Source organism: Meriones unguiculatus, chromosome 18 (assembly GCF_030254825.1).
Source record: "Meriones unguiculatus strain TT.TT164.6M chromosome 18, Bangor_MerUng_6.1, whole genome shotgun sequence".
In the NCBI taxonomy this organism is placed as follows: Eukaryota; Metazoa; Chordata; class Mammalia; order Rodentia; family Muridae; genus Meriones; species Meriones unguiculatus.
The window spans coordinates 72,331,416-72,353,858 of NC_083365.1; the positions used below are offsets into that span (position 1 = coordinate 72,331,416).

The 22,443-nt window shown below is 43.5% G+C and overlaps 1 protein-coding gene across 6 annotated transcripts in view; it reads right to left on the reverse strand.

Annotated features, from left to right (window-relative positions):
- Positions 1-22,443, reverse strand: part of Nckap5 (NCK associated protein 5) — an 888,867-nt gene that overhangs the window by 215,116 nt on the left and 651,308 nt on the right. For all 6 annotated transcript variants that reach the window (XM_060371849.1, XM_060371848.1, XM_060371850.1 and 3 more), the window contains one exon: positions 6,588-6,656. In XM_060371849.1, the coding sequence (XP_060227832.1) occupies positions 6,588-6,656 (69 nt within the window). The remainder of the gene's footprint in view (positions 1-6,587; positions 6,657-22,443) is intronic.

Sequence of the window (22,443 nt, forward strand, 5' to 3'; positions counted from 1 at the left end):
TGTGTGGTGAATTGGGGAGAATGTGACTTTCTTCATTCATAAAAACTCAGGAACCATCTAAGGTGTGAGAAGAGTGCGAGGTGACTGCACACATAGTCAGAGAAGCCACCTAAGCAGGGGCAAGGGTTGCTAGTCACTCCATCAACGGTAAATAGCAGTCAGGAGGGGACCCTCAGGGGACAAGCCTCTTCTGGCATGCTAGAACTAAACAACCGTTTGTGAAATTGTGAAAGGGTGAGGTGTGAAGGGGTGCAAAAATGAATCACCAACCACACCCTTTGTTTTTGAAGGATGAATTCTGAGACAAAGTCTCCTGTAGCCCAGGCTGGCCTCAAACACTCTCAGTAGCCAATGATGACCCTGAAGCTGGGTATCGAGATTACAGCTGTGCACCAAAACAACCAGTTTACAGTGTACTGGGGATAGCAGCCTGGGCTTTGTGCATGCTATGAAAACACCTATGAGCTATAGCCTCAGCTGACATTCATTTATTTTGTGTAACAGTATTATCAGATAAAGCGAGGAGCTCTACATCCCCAATACTACAGGACAGGGCAGCTGTGATGGTGTTTGAATCCCAAGTCTTCCCTAGCTAGTCCATATGGCCTCTTCAAATTCAATTTGTTCTTTAAGTAGGTCTACTTTTTCTCCTTCCCATAATTTATTCTTTGGATTGTGTTGAGAGTCGGTGCATAATAGATGCCTGTTTACCTCCAAGGAGATAACGGAAGGCATTAGTCTAAATGTGTATGTGGGATTGCAAGAAAACAATTTGGAAATTAATTTCCTGCTGTTCCCTCTCCATTCATTCATTTAGTCATTTAACAAACATGAATTAAGCACTTCATGTAGGCTGAGAATCGACTGAGCCCTGGAGAAAAAATGGCGAACACTGCAGACCAAAGGAGTCAGGCACCTGCTCAACTGGGCGATGAAGCCTGTGAAAAGCAGGTATAGGCTGTGCTCCCCTGGCATTACTCAGAGGGTGGATTTAAGGATGATGTAGGGCTGTGATATGAGATGTGACTGAAAGTCCCAGTAAAGATCGGAGAGCTAGAGAAACTTTTCTCTTTGAAAGACAGTGTGTCATGTAGCCCAGGCTGGCCTGGAACTCAGCATATAGCCAAGGAGAATCTTGGACTCTTAATCTTGCTGATTCCACCTCCTAAGCACTGGTATTAGAGGTATGGTTCCCAGGACCCAGAGTTTTGGCTTTTTACGAACACAGAAATAATTCCCAATTTCTCTGCAGGCCCAGGGTTTTCTATCACTGTGTCAAGGCTTGTTTCCTGTGTGCCCTCTCCTAAGCCCACTTTGTAAAAGCACTGCGTGACCACAAAACTCAGAAGCCCTGCCTACAGCAGTTCTTAACCCTGGCTGACTATTGTAGCCCCCAGAGGGCTTCAGAGACCAGAGTGCACAGGCCCCATGCCAGATCAGAGTCCAGCCAGGTCTGGAGTAGGACATAGCATAGCCAGCAGCATCTTTAAAGATGACTCTGTGAGTAAAGTGCTTGCCGCACAAGCAGGAACATCTGGGTTTGAGTCCCAGCGCCACCTAAACAGATAGCTCGACAGTAGCATCTGTAATCTCAGTCCTGGGGAGGCAGACACTGGAACATTCCAGGGGCTTATTGGCCAGCCAGTCTAGCCTCATCTGTGAGCTCTGCATATAGTAAGAGACTCTGTCTCAAAACAAGGTGAAAAGTGATTGAGGAAGACAGTGGGATCAAGCTCTGGCCTTTATCACCTACACACACACACACACACACACACACACACACACACACACACGTCTCTCCAGGTAAATTCAGTCTGCAAGCAACCATGAGAGCCACCTACTGTTCTGGACCTACAGCCTGGCTGGCTCTTGCTCTGCCAAGATCCCCTCTTCAAGCCTGAGCCTTTCCTGTCTCCCTGCCTTACCCCTCCTACCCCCTGCAGTCCATTCCTGAAGTTCCCACTGCATGCAGCAGCTTCTCTAACCCTGAGTCCATGACCCTCTCACCTCCTCACCTCTGCTAGTCTAAGGTTGCCATGGGATCCCGGAGCCCATATGAGGTTACACTCATCCACCCAAGTTAATGCACTTCAAGGGATGCTACCGTGTTCATTTTATACATGTATTGGACCTCTGCATGTGGGACAGTGGGTCTGGAAGGAACTGAGGCTCAGGCGATACTATGAAAAAATAGTAATTCAACACATGGTAGTAGACTTTCTGTCAAATATTTAGACTAAGCGAGTACAGATGCCATCAGAAAAACTTCCAAACTCCCATAGAGAAATGAAGGTACTTTGGTTTGGTCTTTCTACTCTAAGACAAAGGAGCAAGAGAAGTGAAGTGTGCATGCACGTGTGTGTGTGTGTGTGTGTGTGTGTGTGTGTGTCTATGTACCAAGACATGGTATGTGGCTGTATGTATCTACGCATATATGGGGGAGGGAGCTATCGGTATTTAACTATGTATGTGAGAGGATACATGTATATTTGTGTGGTGCATGAATCTATCTATGAACGAGTGTGGAAACGATGCACCTGTGTGTGTATGTGTGTGTGTGTGTGTGTGCACATACCTCCCAAGCGAGGGTATGTTAGAGTATGTATCTTTTTATGGATACATGTGCGTATCCATCTATGAACAGTATGTGCCTACTTCTAATAAACACATTGTTTAGTAAAAGCATAGACAGAATTTTAGATTCCCCCGTGTTTTCTCAAATCCTCAATGTGCTTTCCATTTCCCGGAAAATAAGCATGAAGGCAAAAAGTATTGAGGGTGCTTTAAATTCAAGCCTTCGCTATCAGAGTATGTTTTATGCAACTTACCATCAAGGAAATAACTTACACGAGGCCTTACCTTGTTAGTCAGACTAATTAGTATAAAAAGCCTTGGAAAGATTTTCCACTTCGCATTATTACTACATGAAACTGCCCCTTCGAGAGCATTCTCTTACAAAGCTTGGAAACAGACAGTCTAGCCCGTGCAATTAGTTACAGAACAACAGGCATGTGTAATCATAGGCCGGCTTTCAGGAATACAAAACATTTGTGTTGCTCAGAGGTGGCTCTTTGTTGTAAATCACCTTGCTGGCAACTGTTAATTTGTGCAATTAGGAACAGAGGGACTCTCTCTTCAAAAAATCCCCCTGTCAGTGGAACCACAGAAAATTATTTCGACAGAGAAAATTTTGGTTTGTCTGAGTACTCTGGAGAAATCCACACAGCACAGGCATGGGGCGGAACACAGGGGAAGCAGATGGCTCTTTTTGTATGTATGTGTACACTCACATCTGTATGAGCTTGTATGTTTGTGAGCATGGAGGCCAGATGTAGGCATGAGGTCACATCCTCAGTCATTGCTCCAATTTAAATTGAGCCTGCCTTTCTCGCTGTACCTGGAGCTCATTGATTCAGCTGAGCTGGCTGGCCAGGGAGCCTCAGGAAGCCTCCCACACCTCTGTCTCCACAGCACTGGGATTAGAGATGGGTACCACTACACCTACCTCTTTACAACGGTTCTGGGGATCTGAACTTAGGGCCTCATGCTTGCACTTTACACACCAAGTTATCTCTGGGGCCCAGACTCCGGTTTCTATACAGACATGCTGTGAGCTTTGAGCTGGATGAAGAGTGACCCTAGGGAGATCTGTGGTGAGTACGAAGCTCTGTGGTTTGAGCCTGTGAATTTGACTTCTGAATACAGGTCATGTCTCACTGGAAATGTCTGCACAAGAGGTGAGAGTGCAACTTGGCTCATCAATACTTTTAACCCAGGAGGATTATTGGTTCCTTTAAATAGCTTCAGATCTATTTGTTCTTTCTTGCCCTAGACTTTGACTGAACCAAGGGCTGGGGAACAGGGCAGAGGAAAGCTGAACTGGCCTCATCAGACTCCTAGTCTGTGTGTCAGCTTTTATGTCAACAACTTTCCTAATTGCTGTAACTTTGAATATTGGGACTGTAGCTCGCTCTCTCTCTCTCTCTCTCTCTCTCTCTCTCTCTCTCCCCCTCCTTCCCTCCTTCTCTCCCTCTCTTCCTCTTTCCCTCCTTTTCTCCCTCTTCCCTCCCTTTGTCTGTATGTCTGTGTATCTGTATCTGTGTGCCTGAATGTCTTTGTGTCTGAATGTGTCTGTATTCGTGTCTGTGGGGGCAAGAAGAGGCCAGAGGTTAGCATCAACTGCCATCTCTCAGCTGCTGTCTATCTTATTGTTTCATAGGCTGGGACTACAGTTCTGCCACCATGTTTGCTGTATTGCATGGGCTCCAAGACTCAAACCCAGGTCCTTGTGCATCCTTCCTGCACTGAGCTATCTTTCCAGCCCCATTCTGGAGTTTTTGAGTCTGGACAGGGCAGAGGGTTACATACATTATTTGCTTGAGTAAGCAACATGCATGGCTACAAATACCAAACAACTGAAAGGCTAAATATTAAGCAAATTTTTAGGGACATCTGGAGAGTTCTCAAACAACACGTAAGCACCGAGTGCCAAGGATAGCGTGCTCAGTGTTACGAGGCCAAGACTGCAAGAGCAGTGTGTATAGACACCAGTGAGAGGGTCTGCCAATGCTCAAATGCTGACTTCACCCTGAGTGACACCAGGATTCTATGGGGTTAAGCCTGAGAAGTCTGCATTCATCCCAAGCCCCAAACGGTAATGCTGTGGGGATAGACAAGATATCCTTAACAATCACTGGTGTAGATCTGAGGCTGTGGACCAACTGACTCTAGTTCCATTCCCTAACATTGCCAGCATTGTGGCACATGCCTGAAATTCCAGCCCTTGGGAGGTAGAAGAAGAAGATCAGGAGTTCAAGATCATTCTTGGCTGCAGAGTGATGTCTACAGCAGACTGTGCAAACACACCGGTAGGGAAAATCCCTAGCCTGGGAGGATCACGGCTGTGGGAAATCCCACCCTATGGGAAACACTGGTGGAGATATCCCAGCCTAGGGTAAACACTAGTATGGAATAATCCAGGCTAGGAGAAGTGTTGGTGTGGCACTATCCCAGCCTAGGGAAAGCTCTGGTGTGGGATCACCCAGCCTGGGGGAAATACTGGTATTAGAAAACCAAAATGGCCCAAACATTCATCCTCAGAAGGTGGCGATTATACTTCTCTAAAGAAACAAAAGAGGAGCATGGAGGTAGAATGGGTTATAGTTGCGATTCTGTCATATGTACTCTGGTCCAGCCCATCAACTTCTAGGACAGTGTCAAAGGAGAGAGGAGACAGGATGGATGGGAAAGGTAAGAATACTCAAAGGAGTTCACTGAGAAACATTTATCTAGCTGTTAGCAAGGAGAAAAAACTGAAGATATACTGGTCATCCCACAAGTAGAATAATAGGACAAGATAGCATGCAATTTTTCTAAAATCTGTTCAGCTATACTCTAATAATCCTCCAACAGAATCTCACAGAATGTAGGAGAGTTTTAACACACTGGGATAAAGCCTAAAGAAGATACCTCATTTAAATAATGGCTCTCATCATGGTGAAGTCCCTGAGAAGAACTTTTCCTCGTGACCAAAGGTCCATTGTGACAAGAAGCAGCAGCATGACTGGCTCCTATGCTTAACAGTGTGAAGAGGGGCAGTGGAGGATGAGGGCCTGAGCAGGCTTCAGTTCTTCCCCACCCCACCCCCACCCCGCCCAGACATGCTAACACCCACCATTTTCGTCCTCATCTCGCCATCATTATCAGATAATATTTATTGAGTTTACTCAAGTGTGGGGCTCCAGTCTTCTTTCTTTGCGTTCAGATTTTCTTCCTGACTTCCCTTTTTCTTTTTGCCTTGTGCTCAATCTGCTGATTTTCCCCTTCTGGCTGTCAACTGTGAATGCTGTCCCCACCCACACTATCAACAATTCACTTCTCTGAGAATGTATCCAATTGTACACAAATCGTGCCTAGATGTGGCTCTTTCTCATTCAGGGCCAAGGATCACACGTCTTGGACAGAAGGAATTGATCAAACAGTGAATCATACCCTAAGTATGTGCAAGGATGGAAGATAATTACCCAAAGAAATCAAGAGGCCCTATGAACATTATGGAGGAGAGGCAGGCAAAAGAGAGAGTGGGAGAATACAGAGAGAAAGAGATAGAAGAGGGAGAGAGAGAGGGAAGGAAAAAAAGAAAAGAGGGAGAGGGAAGGGAGGAGAAGGAAAGGAAAAAGGAGAGGCAGCAGAAAGAAGGAAGGGTGATAGGGAGAGGAGATACACATACAGGAAAGGAAGAGAAAAAAAAGAGGCAGAGAGAGGGATAAAGGGAAAAGAGGGGAAGAAGACACACAGAGCAGGAAAAGGAGAACAAAGGAGAAAGGGGAGAGAGGGCAGAGAAGGGAGGGAGGAAAGAGAAGTGAGATTAAAAAAGAGAGATGTAGAGGGCACAGTCATGGGGGAGGGGAGACAGAGGAGGAAGGGAGAAACTAAGCCCAATACCTTGTCAGTGGTCATTTGTTTACAACTGGTCTTTGTTGGGGAAAACATTACAATTTTGTAGAGCACGGAATTCACATGTCCTTGGTCTAGATTAAGATCCTTAACAAGCGCAGACCTTCCTCTGCCCTCTTACGTAGTCTTACCTCATCAAGACATCTCTCATACTGTTCTCTTTGATTCTCATTTTCCAGTACCAGGGCTGAATTCTCTGCCTGCAGTAAGAGACAGAAATAACACCCATAAATCAACGAAACGTTGTGTTATGTGACAACTCATTCAACATGGTTGCTAAATATACCTCCCCAGGACCCTGGGCAATCTCTTAGAAGTACCTTTGACAGGTTTGCTCTAAGTACTATCATAAGTATTGCAGGGATGACTCCTGTCTCACAGGCTCACTCAGAGCACACATTATGATTCCAGGAAGTCGGAACTTGATATTCCGAACAAGCAGAAAATCAAATCAGGGCTGTATGCATGAGTGCTCCACAGAAGGATGCCTGTATTTATCTTATGCTATGAAAATGTAAGAAACGCCTAAATCTACCACATTAATACCTGGCATAGTCCCACAGCTTAATAATTGTTGAGGTCACAAAAAAATGAATCTCAGGTAAAGCTTTTAACTCAGGGTGCCAACCAATGACTCTGAAACATGTGATGACAAGGAGCAGACACACCTCGAATGATCCTATGGACCTCTCTCCCCCTGCTCCCTCTGATTGCAGCTTTCATGCCCCTGAAAGCAGTGGGCACGGGATGCTGATAGGCTATGTTGGGTTCCTTCACTATTGCTGTGATAAAACAATTCAACAAACTTCCGGGGGGAGAAGGTTTGGGTTTTTGTTTGTGTTAGTGTCTTGTTCATAGTTCAACACAGTTTTATTGTGGTGAGGATGTCAAGGAAGCACCATGCCGGGCTTTTTACATGGCTGAGTTATGGGGATCAAACTCAGCTCCTTATGTTTGCCCCCCAAGAAAACCACTAAACCGACTGAGCAACCTCTCAGCCCTGGAAGGAGCATTCTTTTTTTTGTTTTGTTTTTCATTTTTTATTAATTAATTCAATTTACATTTCGGTCATAGGCCCCTTCCTCCTCTCCCCTCAGTCTGACCCTCCCTCCCAAATCCCCCTCCTCTATTCCTGAGAATATGGGAGCCCTGCTACTCAGCCACCACAGCTCATCTACTCACATGAGGACTGAGTTGCCTTCCTCCCCTGTGGCCTGGGAGGACAGTCCCATCAGGGAAAGTGATCAGAAAGCAGGCAACAGAATCCATGTCAGAAATGTCCCCCAGTCTCCTAACTGGTGGGGGAAGGAGCACTATTAGCCAATTTGAAGAGCACAGCAGGCTTTGAAATGGTACCAGGTCAGGGTGTTTCCTTATAGCCTCTCTCCATCTGCTCCACAAGGTTTGCTTGTGTCTAGGTATGCCCCCCTCCCAAATTTCAAGAACCATATAGACCTCCCACACACATTCCCTCACATCACTAGTCAACATTTATCCACATCTGCCCACTCACTCTCTTTCCTTCTCATCTCTTTCCTCCATCATGAATGCAGGCCTCAGACACAACTCCCCCTTATGTAAGTTAAGATGTTAATCTACTTAAAAAATGGGGAACAGAGCTAAACAGAGAATTCTCAATAGAGGAATATCAAATGGCAGAGAAGCACTTAAAGAAATGCTCAACCTCATTAGCCATTAGGGAAATGCAAATCAAAATAACCCTGAGATTTCACCTTACACCCATGATAATGGCCAAGATCAAAAACTCAAGTGACAACACATGCTGGAGAGGTTGTGGAGAAAGGGGAACCCTTCTCCACTGCTGGTGGGAATGTAAACTTGTACAACCATTCTGGAAATCAATCTGGCGCTTTCTCAGACAACTAGGAATAGTGCTTCCTCAAGATCCAGCCATACCACTCCTAGGCATATATCCAAAAGAGGCTCAAGTACACAAAAAGGGCATTTGCTCAACCATGTTTGTAGCAGCTTTATTTGTAATAGCCAGAAGCTGGAAACAACCCAGATGCCCCTCAACTGAAGAATGGATGCAGAAATTGTGGTACATCTACACAATGGAATATTACTCAGCAATGAAAAATAAGGAAATCATGAAATTTTCAGGTAAAGGGTGGGACCTGGAAAGGATCATCCTGAGTGAGTTGTCCCAGAAGCAAAAAGACACACAAGGTATATACTCACTCATATAGACATACAAGATAGGACAAACCCACTAAATCTGTGCATCTAAAGAAACTAAGCAAGAGAGAGGACCCTAACTAAACGCTCAATCCCCATCCTGAAAGGCAAAGAGGATGGACATCAGAAGAAGAAGAAAACAGGAAACAACCTAGGAACCTGCTACAGAGGGCCTGTGAAAGCCAGAAGAAGAAAACAGGAAACAACCTAGGAACCTGCCACAGAGGGCCTCTGAAAGCCTATGCCCTGCAGACTATCAAAGCAGATGCTGAGCCTGATGGCCAACTGTCGGGCAGAGTGAATGGAATTTTATGTAAGAAGTGGGAAATAGTAAGAGCTGGAGAGGACAGGGTCTCCACAAGGAGAGCAACAGAACCAGAAAATTTGAACATAGGGGTCTTGCCAGAGACTCATACTCCAACCAAGTACCAGGCATGGAGATAACCTAGAACCCCTGCACAGATGTAGCCCAGGGCAGTTCAGAGTCCAATTGGGTTACATAGTAATGGGAAGAGGGACTGCCTCTGACATAATCTGACTGGCCTGCTCTTTGATCACCTCCCCCTGAGGGGGAGCAGCCTTACCAGGCCACAGAAGAGGACAATGCAGCCACTTTTGATGAGAACTGATAGACTAAGATCAGAAAGGAGAGGAGGACCTCCCCTATCAGTGGACTTGGGGAGGGACATGCATGCAGAAAGGGGAGGGAGGGTGGGGTCGGCAGGGGAGGAGGGAGGGGCTTATGGGGGGATGCAGAATGAATAAAGTGTAATTAATAAAAAAAGATGTTCTTGTGCACAACTACATGCTGGTTATCGATTTCCTGAAATACATTTGTGCACTATGGTAATATGAGCCACACTCCTTATTTCAGTTTCAGCCTTGGACTGATGATGCCCTTCAGAATGTTTTCCTAGTCCATAGTTCTTGTTAATACCCAGTAACCTTTGATCTGAATCCCTCCTGTGTGTATGATTGTGACTCTCTCCCCTCCCAGCCCTCCTTCCCTTCCTTTCCTTTCTCTTCTTCTCTTCCTGTCAACTCTTGGCCTTGTATTCACTTCACCTTCTCCTCCATTTTCTTCCCATTGACCCCTTACCTCCTTCTTCCCTCCTCACCTTCTTCCCTTCCTATCTCTAGCATCCATTTTCTGTAGTGAGAACTGGGTTCAGTGTATTTCCTGGTTTGTTCCACCCCCACAGTGCACAGAAAACTGTTACACCATGAAAATCTGTGCTAAGGAGAGGTGAGGATATGTTCTTTTTTCAGAGTGAAGGTATTAATGGAAATTCTCTGCTCCAAGGTGACCAGGTCAGTTCTCAGCTCTCCCATCCAGTGGCTGTTAGGCAATTCATTTTTTTTCTGAGACTGTTCAAATTTAATTTCCCCTCTTTGTGAGTTCACTTTATTGTTCTGCATGTGATAAATATTAGCATGATTCCAGAAGTCAAAGCTACACTGAGACTCCCTCCTTCAATACTCCCTTTCTGACCACCTCTTTTCAGGCTTTTAATGCCTCTTTAAAACAGCATCCTTCGCCCCTTTCATCATTACATATTTTTTTTAAATTTTATTTTATTAATTATATTTTATTCACTTTGTAATCCTCCAAAAGCCCCTCCTTTCTCCCCTCCCCCTTCTTCACGCATTCCCCTCTCCAAATCCACTGGTAGGGGAGGTCCTACTCTCCTTCCTTCTGATCTTAGTCTATCAGATCACATTAGGAGTGGCTGCATTGTCATCTTCTGTGACCTGGTAAGGCTGCTCCCCCCTCAGGGGGAGGTGATCAAAGAGCAGGCCATTCAGATTATGTCAGAGGCAGTCCCTCTTCCCATTACTATGTAACCCACTTGGACACTAAACTTCCATGGGCTACATCTTTGCAGGGGTTCTAGGTTATCTCCATGCTTGATACTTGATTGGAGTATGAGTCTCTGGGAAGACCCCTGTGTTCAAATTTTCTGGTTCTATTGCTCTCCTTGTGCGGTTCCTGTCCTCTCCAGATCTTACTGTTTCTCACTTCTTTCATAAGATTCCATGTACTCTGCCCAACAGTTGGCCATAAGTCTCAGCGTCTGCTTTGATAGTCTGCAGGGCAGAGCCTTTCCGAGGCCCTGTATGGCAGGTTCCTAGGTTGTTTCCTGTTTTCTTCTTCTGATGTCCATCCTCTTTGCCTTTTGGGATTGGGATTGAGCATTTTAGTCAGGATCCTCTCTCTTGATTAGTTTCTTTAGATGTACAGATTTTAGTAGGTTTATCCTATGTTATATGTCTATATGAGTGAGTATATCCGTGTGTGTCTTTCTGCTTCTGGGACAGCTCACTCAGGATGATCTCATCATTACATATTTAGGCGTGCTTTTTACCCTTCTCCTATTATTCTTTCCAGGAAATCAGATGCAGTCATTCTACTTTACCTTCAGGTAGGATCCTGGGATTGACTGCCTGATTGGCGAGTATCTGTGTGCCTTCACATGTGTGCCTTCACTTGAATGTCCCTGCACCTTTACATGTGAGCTTTGATGGTCTGCACCTTCACATGCGTGCTTTGTTTGAGCGCCCGCGCACATTCACATGTGTGCTTACACATCTGGAGGCTGGATGGAGGTTGATGTCATGTCTTCTCAGTCATTCTCCACTTTATTGTTTTGAGATAGGGTCTCTCAACCTTCCTGCAGCTCATGAATTCAGTCAGTCAGGCTTGTCACCAAGCCCCGGGAGCCTTCTGTTCCTCCTCTCCAGCGCTCAAGTCACAGGGATGTGCAGCCATGTAGAAAATTTTTATATGGGTGTTGGGAATCTGAGTCAGGCCTTCATGCATGCACGGCAGGCATTTTACCTACTGAGCTGTCTCCTTCCCCTTCAGAGATCCTAGGTCCCTTACTCTACCCCTTTAGTGGCTAATGATTGATAGGGGTGAATGTTATATTTTCCATTATTTCCAGAGTATCTTGAAACCCCTCTCCTCTTTCCCTGTTCTAACAACGTCTCTAACTCACACTTCCTCTTGCCTCATTCTCCTTGGACATGTCATTTTCCTGAGAAAGCAACACGTATCAGCCCTTTGGAGTGCTACCTTTCAGCTAGCATAGCACACTCTTCAGTGCCAGAGCTAATAGTGGGACTCCGGGATTTCTCTTTCTTGGGTGATTTTTCTCACAGGCCTTCCTCTGCCATCCTCCCTGGCCACAGGCTGTGGCAGTACTTCTGTGGGATCCTAGAAGCAACTTTTCACTTAAGGCAACTTGAAATTGAATTCTTTGGTTTTCCCAATGAGAAAGGTATGAGTACCATATTATTTCATTTCTCTTTATTATTAATGATATTTATTAATATTATTGATTATATACAATATTTTATTATATAGCTATGTTGATAATATTAATATTATTAATAATTGATTTATATTAATATTCTTAATACAAACTATTAATCAATTTGTCCTAAAAAATGTCATATACACAATTCTATCTTCCTCTTCTTCCTTCTCCTCCCCACCCCTCTTTCAGATTGAGTCGAGGGCCCTGTCTTTACCAAGCAGCTACAGAAATTCCCTGCCAGTGTCTTGATTATATCCACCCTGCTTCTATTCCTCTAACCCTTTCCTCTTTCCCCAACGTATCTCCTCTTCAACTTCCAGTCTCTTAATTACCTGCCATGCATAGTTAGTGGTGCAAACAAGGCATCTGGGTAACCAACCAGCAGCCATCCCCAACCAAAGAAAACATGATTCTTCCTCTCCTAGTAACCATCAAATAGCAGTATGAAAATGGATGTTTTCTCCACCTTGCTGCTCTTTCCTTCTAGGCTTGTTTCACTTCTGTTTTGTTGAGTTTGCTTCAGGAACAGGTAACGAAACCACTCAGTCCTGTTCCCCAGCCCACGTAGGAGGACAGTTTAGTTCTGCTGCAGCCATTTAGATGAAGCCAGGGTGTCTAACCTTTAGGACTTCCAGCAACTTCCTGGCTTGACAGTTCTTTAATGAACAAATCTGAGAGAGACAATTTGGTCTATAAAGTGCTTGCTACATAAGCACAAGGACCAAGTTCAACCCTGGAAACTATGAAAGTTAAGCATGGTGGCACGCATCTGGAATCCCATTACTAGGGAGGAAGAGACTGCATCCTTAGTTAGAGCTTGCTGAGCAGCCAGCCCAGCCTACTCAGCCACTTCCTGACCCATAAGAGAGAGACTCTGAATCTAAACCAAGGTGGGTTGTACATCAGGCCTGATACCTGAGGTTGACACATGCACAGACATTTTCACACACAATGCACAGGCATAAACACACACACACACATGCACACACACACACACACACACACACACACACACTAAAGGATACAAATCAACTAAAACAACTTCATCTTCAAAGCTTAAGGTATAAGGAATTACAAGGGCAAGTGCTGGAATTCCAAATCTGTAAGATGACTGCTTCTTCTGGGGAAAAGTTGTTTTGGATGGGATCTGTTGACATTGCTACAGAGGCTGGAAAGAGAGCATGGAGGCAGAGGCAGCCAGTTTACATCCTCTCACTTTAGCTATCTTGGAGAAAAGCATGCAAGGAAATAAAATAGAAAATGAGAATTTATATGGAATGTCTCTCGCCTGCATCTCACCTCTCCCCACATCACATTGTGATAACACAATGATCGATCCATTCAGATAATTACCGTCATTACGGTTTACGTTACCTGCCTCACATTTACTGTTCCGACAATCCATTACGGCCTAGCAAATTAAATACAGAGAGGGTGCTGGTGAATGCAGTCACATTTACGGCCACTGTGCTCAGCTACAGAGACATGATTTAATTGATGTAATCCCACACATCCCAGGAGACAGTGAAGATTTTAACAATTATACCCGGGAAGCAAGAATGATCTTGAACTCATGATTCACTTTAATCCATTCATATATATTAGCTATTCGGGATTAACCCACTTCCAACTGGAGACAATGTGTAAAGAAACAGAAACCTCTTAATTAAGTGTGATTTAAAGAAAGATGTTTATATAGATGAGCTGGGAAACGATAGAGAAAAGAAGGAAAATGTAGGCATCATTACTGAGAATTATAGAAATTAGAACACATCATGTTTCATTTTAAATATGCGATTAAGTCAGGATACCCAGAGGACTCAATTAGAACCTTCAAGTACATGTTGCTGGTGGATCTTTGGGTTCAGTGTTATCTTTTACAGTGATTAAAAACTTCTGCTAGATTTTATTCCTGACAGGATTTTCCACTCAGGGGAGTGTATCCATGATGCCAAATTATACTGATCTCTGTAAGTTTGAGGTTTCATTTGTAAAAATTCTGGTTTTTATTTTAATTTATCTGTGGGTGTGTGTGTATCTCCACACACACAAATTTAAGTACATGTGGAGGCCAGAAGAAGGTCCCTGGACATCCCCTGGAGGAGAGCTACCGGCAATTGTGAGCTGACTGGTGTGGGTGCTGGGAACCAAACTCAGGTCCTCCACAATAGCAGCAAGTGCTTTTACAAACGTCTCTCTAGCCCCATTCTGTTTGTTTGTTTGTTTGTTTTGTTTTCTAACAAGATTTCAGTTCTTCATAGCAAACTTGTAGATGTCGAAAGGTACTTACTATGAAGGTACTCACTACTACATTTATAGACAAATGCAAATGAAAGATGCCGTAAGCAGATCTGCATATGAAGAGACAGGCAGTCAGTCTTTAATCAGAGCATTTCAATGCGAGAAACGGAGTCGTTTTGCTAAGCTAAGGGGATCACCTGGGACAGACAAAGTATTTCATTTTACCTTCCAATCCTATCCAGCCATCTTTCTTATTAGCCTTAGGATTTACTTGTGATCACATTTCTCTAGTGTTATAAGGAGGAAAAAAGAACACTGCCCTGCAGATCTCACAGTCCTCCCCAAGCTGTAGCTATGGAACAGTTCACCCATCCAGTCACCTCTCCAGCAATTGTATCCCGAACCAGGTGCAGGCTCTGCTTTTCAGTTATATGCCAACAATTTGGGGGCTCTAAAATTCTTTGAAAATAAACACACAGCATGAAACAAGCTGTGAGTATATTTTTGCCCTGGGGGTGAGTTCTCACAGATATGTTAATAATTATATCTAATGGCTCAAAAGGAAACAAGTCCCTGGACATTTCTGGGCCACTCTATTTCATTTGCTGATGTAGTCACACATACCCATTTTTTTTTTGGTCTGTCATTTGACTGTAAATTTACATTTTATGTACTCTTCTATAAAGAGATTTCTTATACATACACACTCACTAAGAAGTCCTAGGATGGGTCGGACAAGATGGTTATAGTGGCTGGTTTTATTGTCAGCTCAATACTATCTAGACTCATTGGGAAGAGAGGGTCTCAACTTAAGGCTTTTCTGGGTGCAACTGGCCTGAGGACATGTGGGGAGACCACACACACACACACACACACACACACACACACATATATATATATATATTGATTGATTGATTGCTAATTAATGAAGAAGGGCCCGGTGTGTTGCGGGCAGTGCCACCTCCTGGGCAGGTGGCCCCCAGGCTGTGTAAGAAAGCTGAGTGAGTAGAGCCAGAAGACACAAGCCAGGGAGAAACATTTCCACGGGACTGCTTCAAGTTCCTAACTTGAGTTACTGTCTTGCTTTGTTTCCCTTCAGTGATGAGTGGTTACCTATAAGCTGAACTAAACCCTTTCTTCTACCAAGTTGCCTTTTGTCATGTTATTATTCTTTTTTTAATCACAAAATGGAAAGAACAGCAAAACAATGGCTCATCAAGCCTATTGAACTGGGACTCCTATGATGGAGGGGAGAATTAATTTAAATAGTTATCCTCTGACTGCTATGTGCAGGCATGGTATGCTGTGCCTGCGCCTACCCTTACCCATTCTTTCACACACACACCATGTGTAAGTAAATCATTTAATCTAAAAGGCAGGGAAGTGTAAACGCTTGTTGCCAGCTCCTTTTCTCTTTAAAGAACATTGTCACAAAGCTCTGCAGAGGCCCAGGGAGTGTTCTAGAAGGGCCATGGTGTACTTGGACAGGCCAGTACCTCTATAGCAGAGGTGCAAAGGAGAGACATGTTAGAGGTGAAGATGGATAAAGCCAGATGCTGTCACAGGTACATGATTAAATGATTAAATGAGCATCTTTAGGAATTTACTCTAGTATGAGACACAAAGGGGGATTGGAAGAGACAACAAGGGGATTGAGAATTACAATGTTCTTATCAAGGTTATAGCATCTTTAAAATCAAATAGCAGAGAAGAGGAAGGCAGACATGAAAGAAGTCACAACAGATCCATCAGCACTTAGCCAGTGCTTGGAAGGAGCAGGGCTGAGAACAAAAACTGGCATGAAGTGACATTCTGAATCTCAGGGAAGGTGACAGAATATTTAATAGAAATGGAGAGCATAAGAAGAAAAAGAACTGTTAGACATTTTTAAGGGAAGAAAACATCTGGATGTTTACTGTGCCCCACTTCCCCATTCTTAGGATGAGAAGATCTCAACACTGAGGTTGCCACCCTGCACAGAATGCCTGTAGATGCTTGCACTGACACCAACCCTTGCTCTTTCCAGTGTCTACCTGTTTTCATAAAACTGTATTGTTTAGGGATTCCCAAGCCTCACTGGGGCACTACCTACTCTAGGGAAGAATAATGACCCATGGCTTAAGAATTTCTATTGAAAACAGGTAGAGTTTGTATTTTAATCTGATTATATGGCCCAGTCCTTGGTGTCTTACCCCCTCCACACACACATGGGACCAGTGCTCTTGCAGGAAGTACAGCAGATGGACATCGTGGGTCACCAGAAGCCTGCCCTCTGCCCAGCTCCCCATTTCTGCACATCTCTAATAGGAACAAGCAGAAGTAGCCAAGGGGTACACAGACAAGCACTGCTTTACAACTTCCTTCAGTGTCATGGGAGTATCATTTAGTCTCCATGCCCTTAGGTGAAACTGAAAATCCCCTGGCTTGGCCTGTCTTTTGCAATCGTCAACTTTCTTCACTGGAATTAAAAACAACAATCAAACACCTAAATATGATATGGCTACCACAGAGAAATTATTATGATACACCTCAAAAAGGAATATTTGAGGAAGTGGCCACTAGTTCAGTTTCCCGTATATGAAACATAATAGTAACCTCTGTCAGATGTCAGGCCAGCAGCTGGGTATGTACGTCTAGTTGAAGCCAGTGCCTTGGGAGTAGTTTTAACTGGGAAGCGTAAGGGGTCTATAGGCAATGATGATGGTGGTGATAACAACAGTCAACAGATACTAATGACATTTGAGTACTGCTGGCCTTTCTCCATGTTCAGCAGTAGATAATACACGTTCTCTCTCTTAATACTCCCAAACACACTACAAATGGGGTAACTGATGTTGTCTTCATTTAACACATGAGCAAGTGAAGGCTCTGAAAAGTTCACTGACTTTCTTTACACCATAGAGTTCTGGTGAAATCACAACTACTCCAAGCCACATAGTAAACGTCTTAGCATCCCATATTTTCAAATGTTTGACTATGAGAGTACAGTGAAATGCATTTCTGTCAGAACCCACACTTTACATTTAGATGTCCAAGAGTTCAAAGGAGTGCGTGATGCCTACTTCTCTAGACAGGATTTGCAGGCAGCAGGAATGGTTTGCAAACCTGTGGGGATGCGGAGAGTTAATATCTGTATATAATGCTCATTCCTCTCATTCACTGTAGCTTTGAACACTTCCCCAGTGGTTTTGTGTGAGGAGTGGGTGGAAGCTGGCAGGTACTTTGGAACAGGTTGGAGCAGGAGATGATAGGATTGAGGGGAAGGGTGATGAGAATCCTCACTGAGAGTTAGATCAAAGAAGAAAAAAATACCTCAGTGTACAGCTCCGAGCAGGTGCAAGAACAAACAGACAGGTTGGGAGGCGGGCAGCCATCAATCGTATTAAAGAGTTTTCAGTTTGAATTCCACACAATTCTACCAAGGTGGCATTGAATCAAGGTGCATACCATGTATTTACTGAGCAATGTTTACTAAGGCGCGTTATACACAAACGATGTCTCAGTTAAGCAGAGTTTGATAAGAGAGTGAGCTTTTCAGTGATATTTTAGTAGTTTATAAACATTTTCCAGTTTTTTGGTGTGGGATGAAGTAACCACGAACACATAGTTACAGCTCAGCTATTGGTGATTGTATGCCACTGCCCAACTCACTTCACTGTGTTTTGGCTTGAGGCTTTTTTGTTTTTCTTATAATTGTTTACCTTTTCTTTCTCCAGTTCCTTATTTTATTTGAATTTTAGAAGACTCAAAAACATAAATGAATTATATATGTTATTCCTAGCTACCTCTAGGGGAAAAAACACAACATTATTTTGATAGTCTTTCCTAATTTGCTCTACTAAACATCTGTGAACACTCTTTTTATTTATTAAGCTTCACTGGCCAAGACCATATACTGTAAGGTGAGAATAACCCTGGAATTATAAGGTTATAAGCCTGAGGTCAGAAAAGGGATCAAGTCTGAAGTGCTGGTGGGCTACTTAACGTCACAGCTGTACCCGTCAGGGTGATTAATAGCTAGGACATCGTCAAAGGATGAAGACAGATCTCCCATTGTCCTCTGGCCAGTCCTCTGGCAGCTTCCAATACTTCCAGGGCCCTTGGAAGACATTTCCAACCAGAAGAGTGGCCACCCCATTGGGTGCGAGCTGTGAAGTCTTGCAAAGGTGAGAAATCCTGCCCAGCCTACAGATGCCAAAGCTGAGTGTGCCCTACAAAGACTCTTTATCCATATAAAAGGAAAACTGTCCCAATGGAGAGAGTTCTGGTAGATATCAAATACTTACCTGATATTGGCTCAATACTAGTATCAGGTACATGAAGACAAGAGCCCTCCCCTACAAGGTCAACTGACCTCACCCAGTCTATAATGGACAATCCATAATTTCTTACAAACCAGATGGAAGACACTCCACAATGTCTTCTTCCAACCCCTCATCCCAAGTTTTTGGTGCTGAGGATAAAAGCCAGGATCTTGTGTGTGGCAGACAAGTGCTCTACCACTAAGCTATAGCCTGGATCATTTTATAGTAACTCTAGACCATTGCAGATCACAAATCTTTTTCAGCTATAAATACCAGGTATCTTGTTGGCTAGGTAAATAGCATAGTTGTTAAAGTGCTTGCTGTGTAAGCATAAAGACCCAGTTTGATCCCTAGAGCCCACATAAAATGCCAATTGTAGTGGTAAATGCTTGTGGTCCTATTACTGAGAACACGGAGACAAATGGAGCTCTGGGGATTCCTGAATCTGGCTAGATTAAACAAACTGGCAAAAGCTAGACTCAGTGAGAGACACTGTCTCAATGAAGAAGATAAACATAGATAAGGAGATATACAGAGGATTAACCAACACTGAAGACCTCTGAAAAGGCCACTTAGAGAAGCTTCCTAAAATACATACATGCACATATATAAAAAGGATTAAATACACTTACCCTAGGATAAGGGGACAACACCCCTACCAGACACCACAAGATATAAAATAGAAACCCTGGTGGCAGGGTGGGTTTTGGTTACTCTTCAGAATTTGATGGTAAGATCCTACTCATGAAGGTATCACAAACCTAAATCATAGAACATGGGGAAATCAAAGTGGTACTGACTGACCTGAAAGCTTCACCCCTATTAATTAACTACCACAGTACTGGAATGCACTATTCATATTACTAGGGGAGAGAAGTAATAAACAGTCTTAAGTTGCTGTGAACATAACAGGCTACAACAAGGAGGCCTGGCAATATATGCCCACTCATGTAATAGTGGCACAAGTGTTATAAGAATAACCAGTCACTTTCTGATTGGATTTAAGGCCCAGTTCACAAGACAGAACTCATTTCTGGTACTATTAAGAACCGAGGGGTAGGTACATTATAAGCCCCAGAGGAGAATTTATTACTACTATTCTGCCAAATTAACATATTATTAAAGTTTCCCCAGGATCTTATGAGTGTTAATACATACTTAAGTGTAGCTATCAACCTTCATTGAAGAAGCTTGTTTTTGGAGCAGTTGGGTACTAATTTAGAGACTCATACATGGTCAATGTGCAGAGAGGAAGAGGTCAAAATGGGACATCTGTATCTCTCCCCCTATTCCCAAGACTCAGGCATCATCACAGAAGGCACAGAAAATTTGTAAGGCTGGATTGTGGAGGACTTCTGCAAAACAGTGTTTTCAGGACACGACAGGGCATCATACATATAAACTCACAGAAGCTGTGTCTGCATGCTCAGGATCTGCACAAGATTATGACAGCCAAAATCCCAGCACTGAGCAGATTGGGGCTTACAATGATCCACTCCCAGCTAAGGATCTGCTGGATAGAAAGTCAGTTTTCAACAGGGATGGCCCCTGAAAAGCTACCTATTCTTCATAGGATGGCCCTATACCTTTGCATATACTGGCAATATTAAGAGGATTTAATAGATTTTTTTAAAAGAATATATGAAGTTGAGATGGAAAAGTGTGAGGAGGATATGGGAGGAGTGGGGGAGGGGACAGAATTGGGCAGAGTTGATCAAAATACGCTGCATGCATGTATGAAACATCCAACAATAAAAACAATAAAATAAAATGACGGGAAGCTTCTGACAAATGACAATGGAGATTGTCCTCAGGCTTCCACACACACACACGCATGATTTATCAAAACACAAGGCCTACACACACACACACACACACACACACACACACACACACACATCTTGGGTTTTTATGAATTTATAGAGCAATTGTCTAATGGTAAGTAGCTACAGAATCAGAACCAATAACAAAGAGAATCACACTTCAGCCCATACACTAGTTATACATTTTACAAAGGGCTGAACAGGCATAGTGCACATTGTTCTGTTCTCTGAGTCAATGTGTTAAGCCAACTTCCATTAGAAGCCATAGGCCAAGCTTCGTTGTCTCAACCAGACTTGAAGGCAATCTGTCGATCAGAGAGGAGAGTCCCCAAACCAGAGTGAAGCCTCATTAAGACAAATGTGGATGAAATGTCAGGCAGAGAACAGTAAAGCTTCTTTCAGTCTCAACAGATGGCTGGGAAAACAATGTCTTGTTGATCTACTGAGAACAAATTAAACATGAGGAACTCTTGTGCATAATGAGAGAGTTTGTGTTCAGCAACTGCATTTAACAGAGGTATACACGCATCTGTACTAGGGCTTCTTGACTGTGGCACCCCTGACATTTCAGATTGGATCATTATTTTGGAAAGCTATGCTGTGAGCTGTTGATTGTGAGCTAGCAGCTCTGGTCCCTATCCGTTTGTTGCTATATGGCACAACATGATCATCCCACCTCTAGTTTTGAGAGTCCCTTGGCCTAGTAGCCATGGTAACTAATTAATGTAAGCAGAACACTACAGAGGTAGAAGGTCTGTGGTAATAGTGATGGGATTATGGAATCACTGTCTCCTTAGTAGACAGAGAAAGGGAGGATCACAGGACCCTCACCTGACATCCAACTATTACTCTTTCCTTCCCTCCTTTAGCCTCAAGTGATCTTGGAAAACGCTTGACTAGACTGGAACCAGGAAACTGGCTGGAAACTGGACTTACTCTGATGCAGTGTCTATAAAATCATCAACCCATAATGGGGCAGAAATTTGAAGAGACACAGCTGTTTGGGGCCACCTAAGCTCTTATAATTAGTAACCCCTTGGTTTGTGTTCTATTAAAAAAAAACATCCATGAATGTACCTTTGTTGGATCTGATAAGCTAGGGTTGGATGGAAGGGGAGGTGGACCTCCCCTATCAGTGGACTTGGAAAGGGGCATGGGAGGAGATAAGGGAGGAAGAGTGGGATTGGAAGGGAATGAAGGAGGAGATTACAGCAGGAATACAAAGCAAATATAATGTAATTAATGTAAAAAGATAAAAATTTAAAAAAATACAGTTCTTGGTTCATCAAATTAGGATTCGGTGGACCCTCTACTTTGGTCTGTTGGTGGTGGCTTACCTAAGGTGAAGAGAGGTTTGCTGATTCTCCCCAGGAAAAGTTAAGAATGCTATAATATGACTGCAGTATTCTTCTTACCTCATACTGATACGCAAACCTGTCTAGACATTATGACAATGTGCTCTAGGAGGGTTGCCATAGACATGCACTTATTTCTACACATGCATAGATGTAAATGTCAGAAATTGCATGACACCTTAAACATTAATGGATTTCTAAACTTGTGGTTATTAATGGTTGGGAAATTAAGCCAGACTGTATACTTTTGCAGATTAAGAAATGATGATCTGCCAGATACTTAGTGTGTGTGTAGGTGGCGGGGTGGGTGTGTATGGCTTTGTGTTTGTGTACATTTCTGTGTGCATTTGTGTATGTATGTGTGCATTTATGTAGACATATGTGGAATCCAATGGCCAATGGCAAGTGTCTTCAGCCTTATTTTCTGTGACACAACCTCTCACTGAACCTAGAGCTCAACAAGTTGGCTAGGCTGGCTGGCCAGTGAGTTACAGGAACCCTCCTATCTCTCACTCCACAGTGCTGGATAGTGAACACATGCTTGGCCTTTCTAAGTCTTTTTGCTTGTATATCAAGCATTTTAACTGAGAATGCCATCTCCCCAGCCTCCATATTTTACTTGTGGTTGTTAGTCAGTAAAATAACAAAGCAGGAGGAGTAGATCTGATTGTCATCAGGTAAAAAAGAAAACCAGACTATCTACTTTTGTGTTTCTGCCCATCCACCTATGTGTGGACTGGGGACA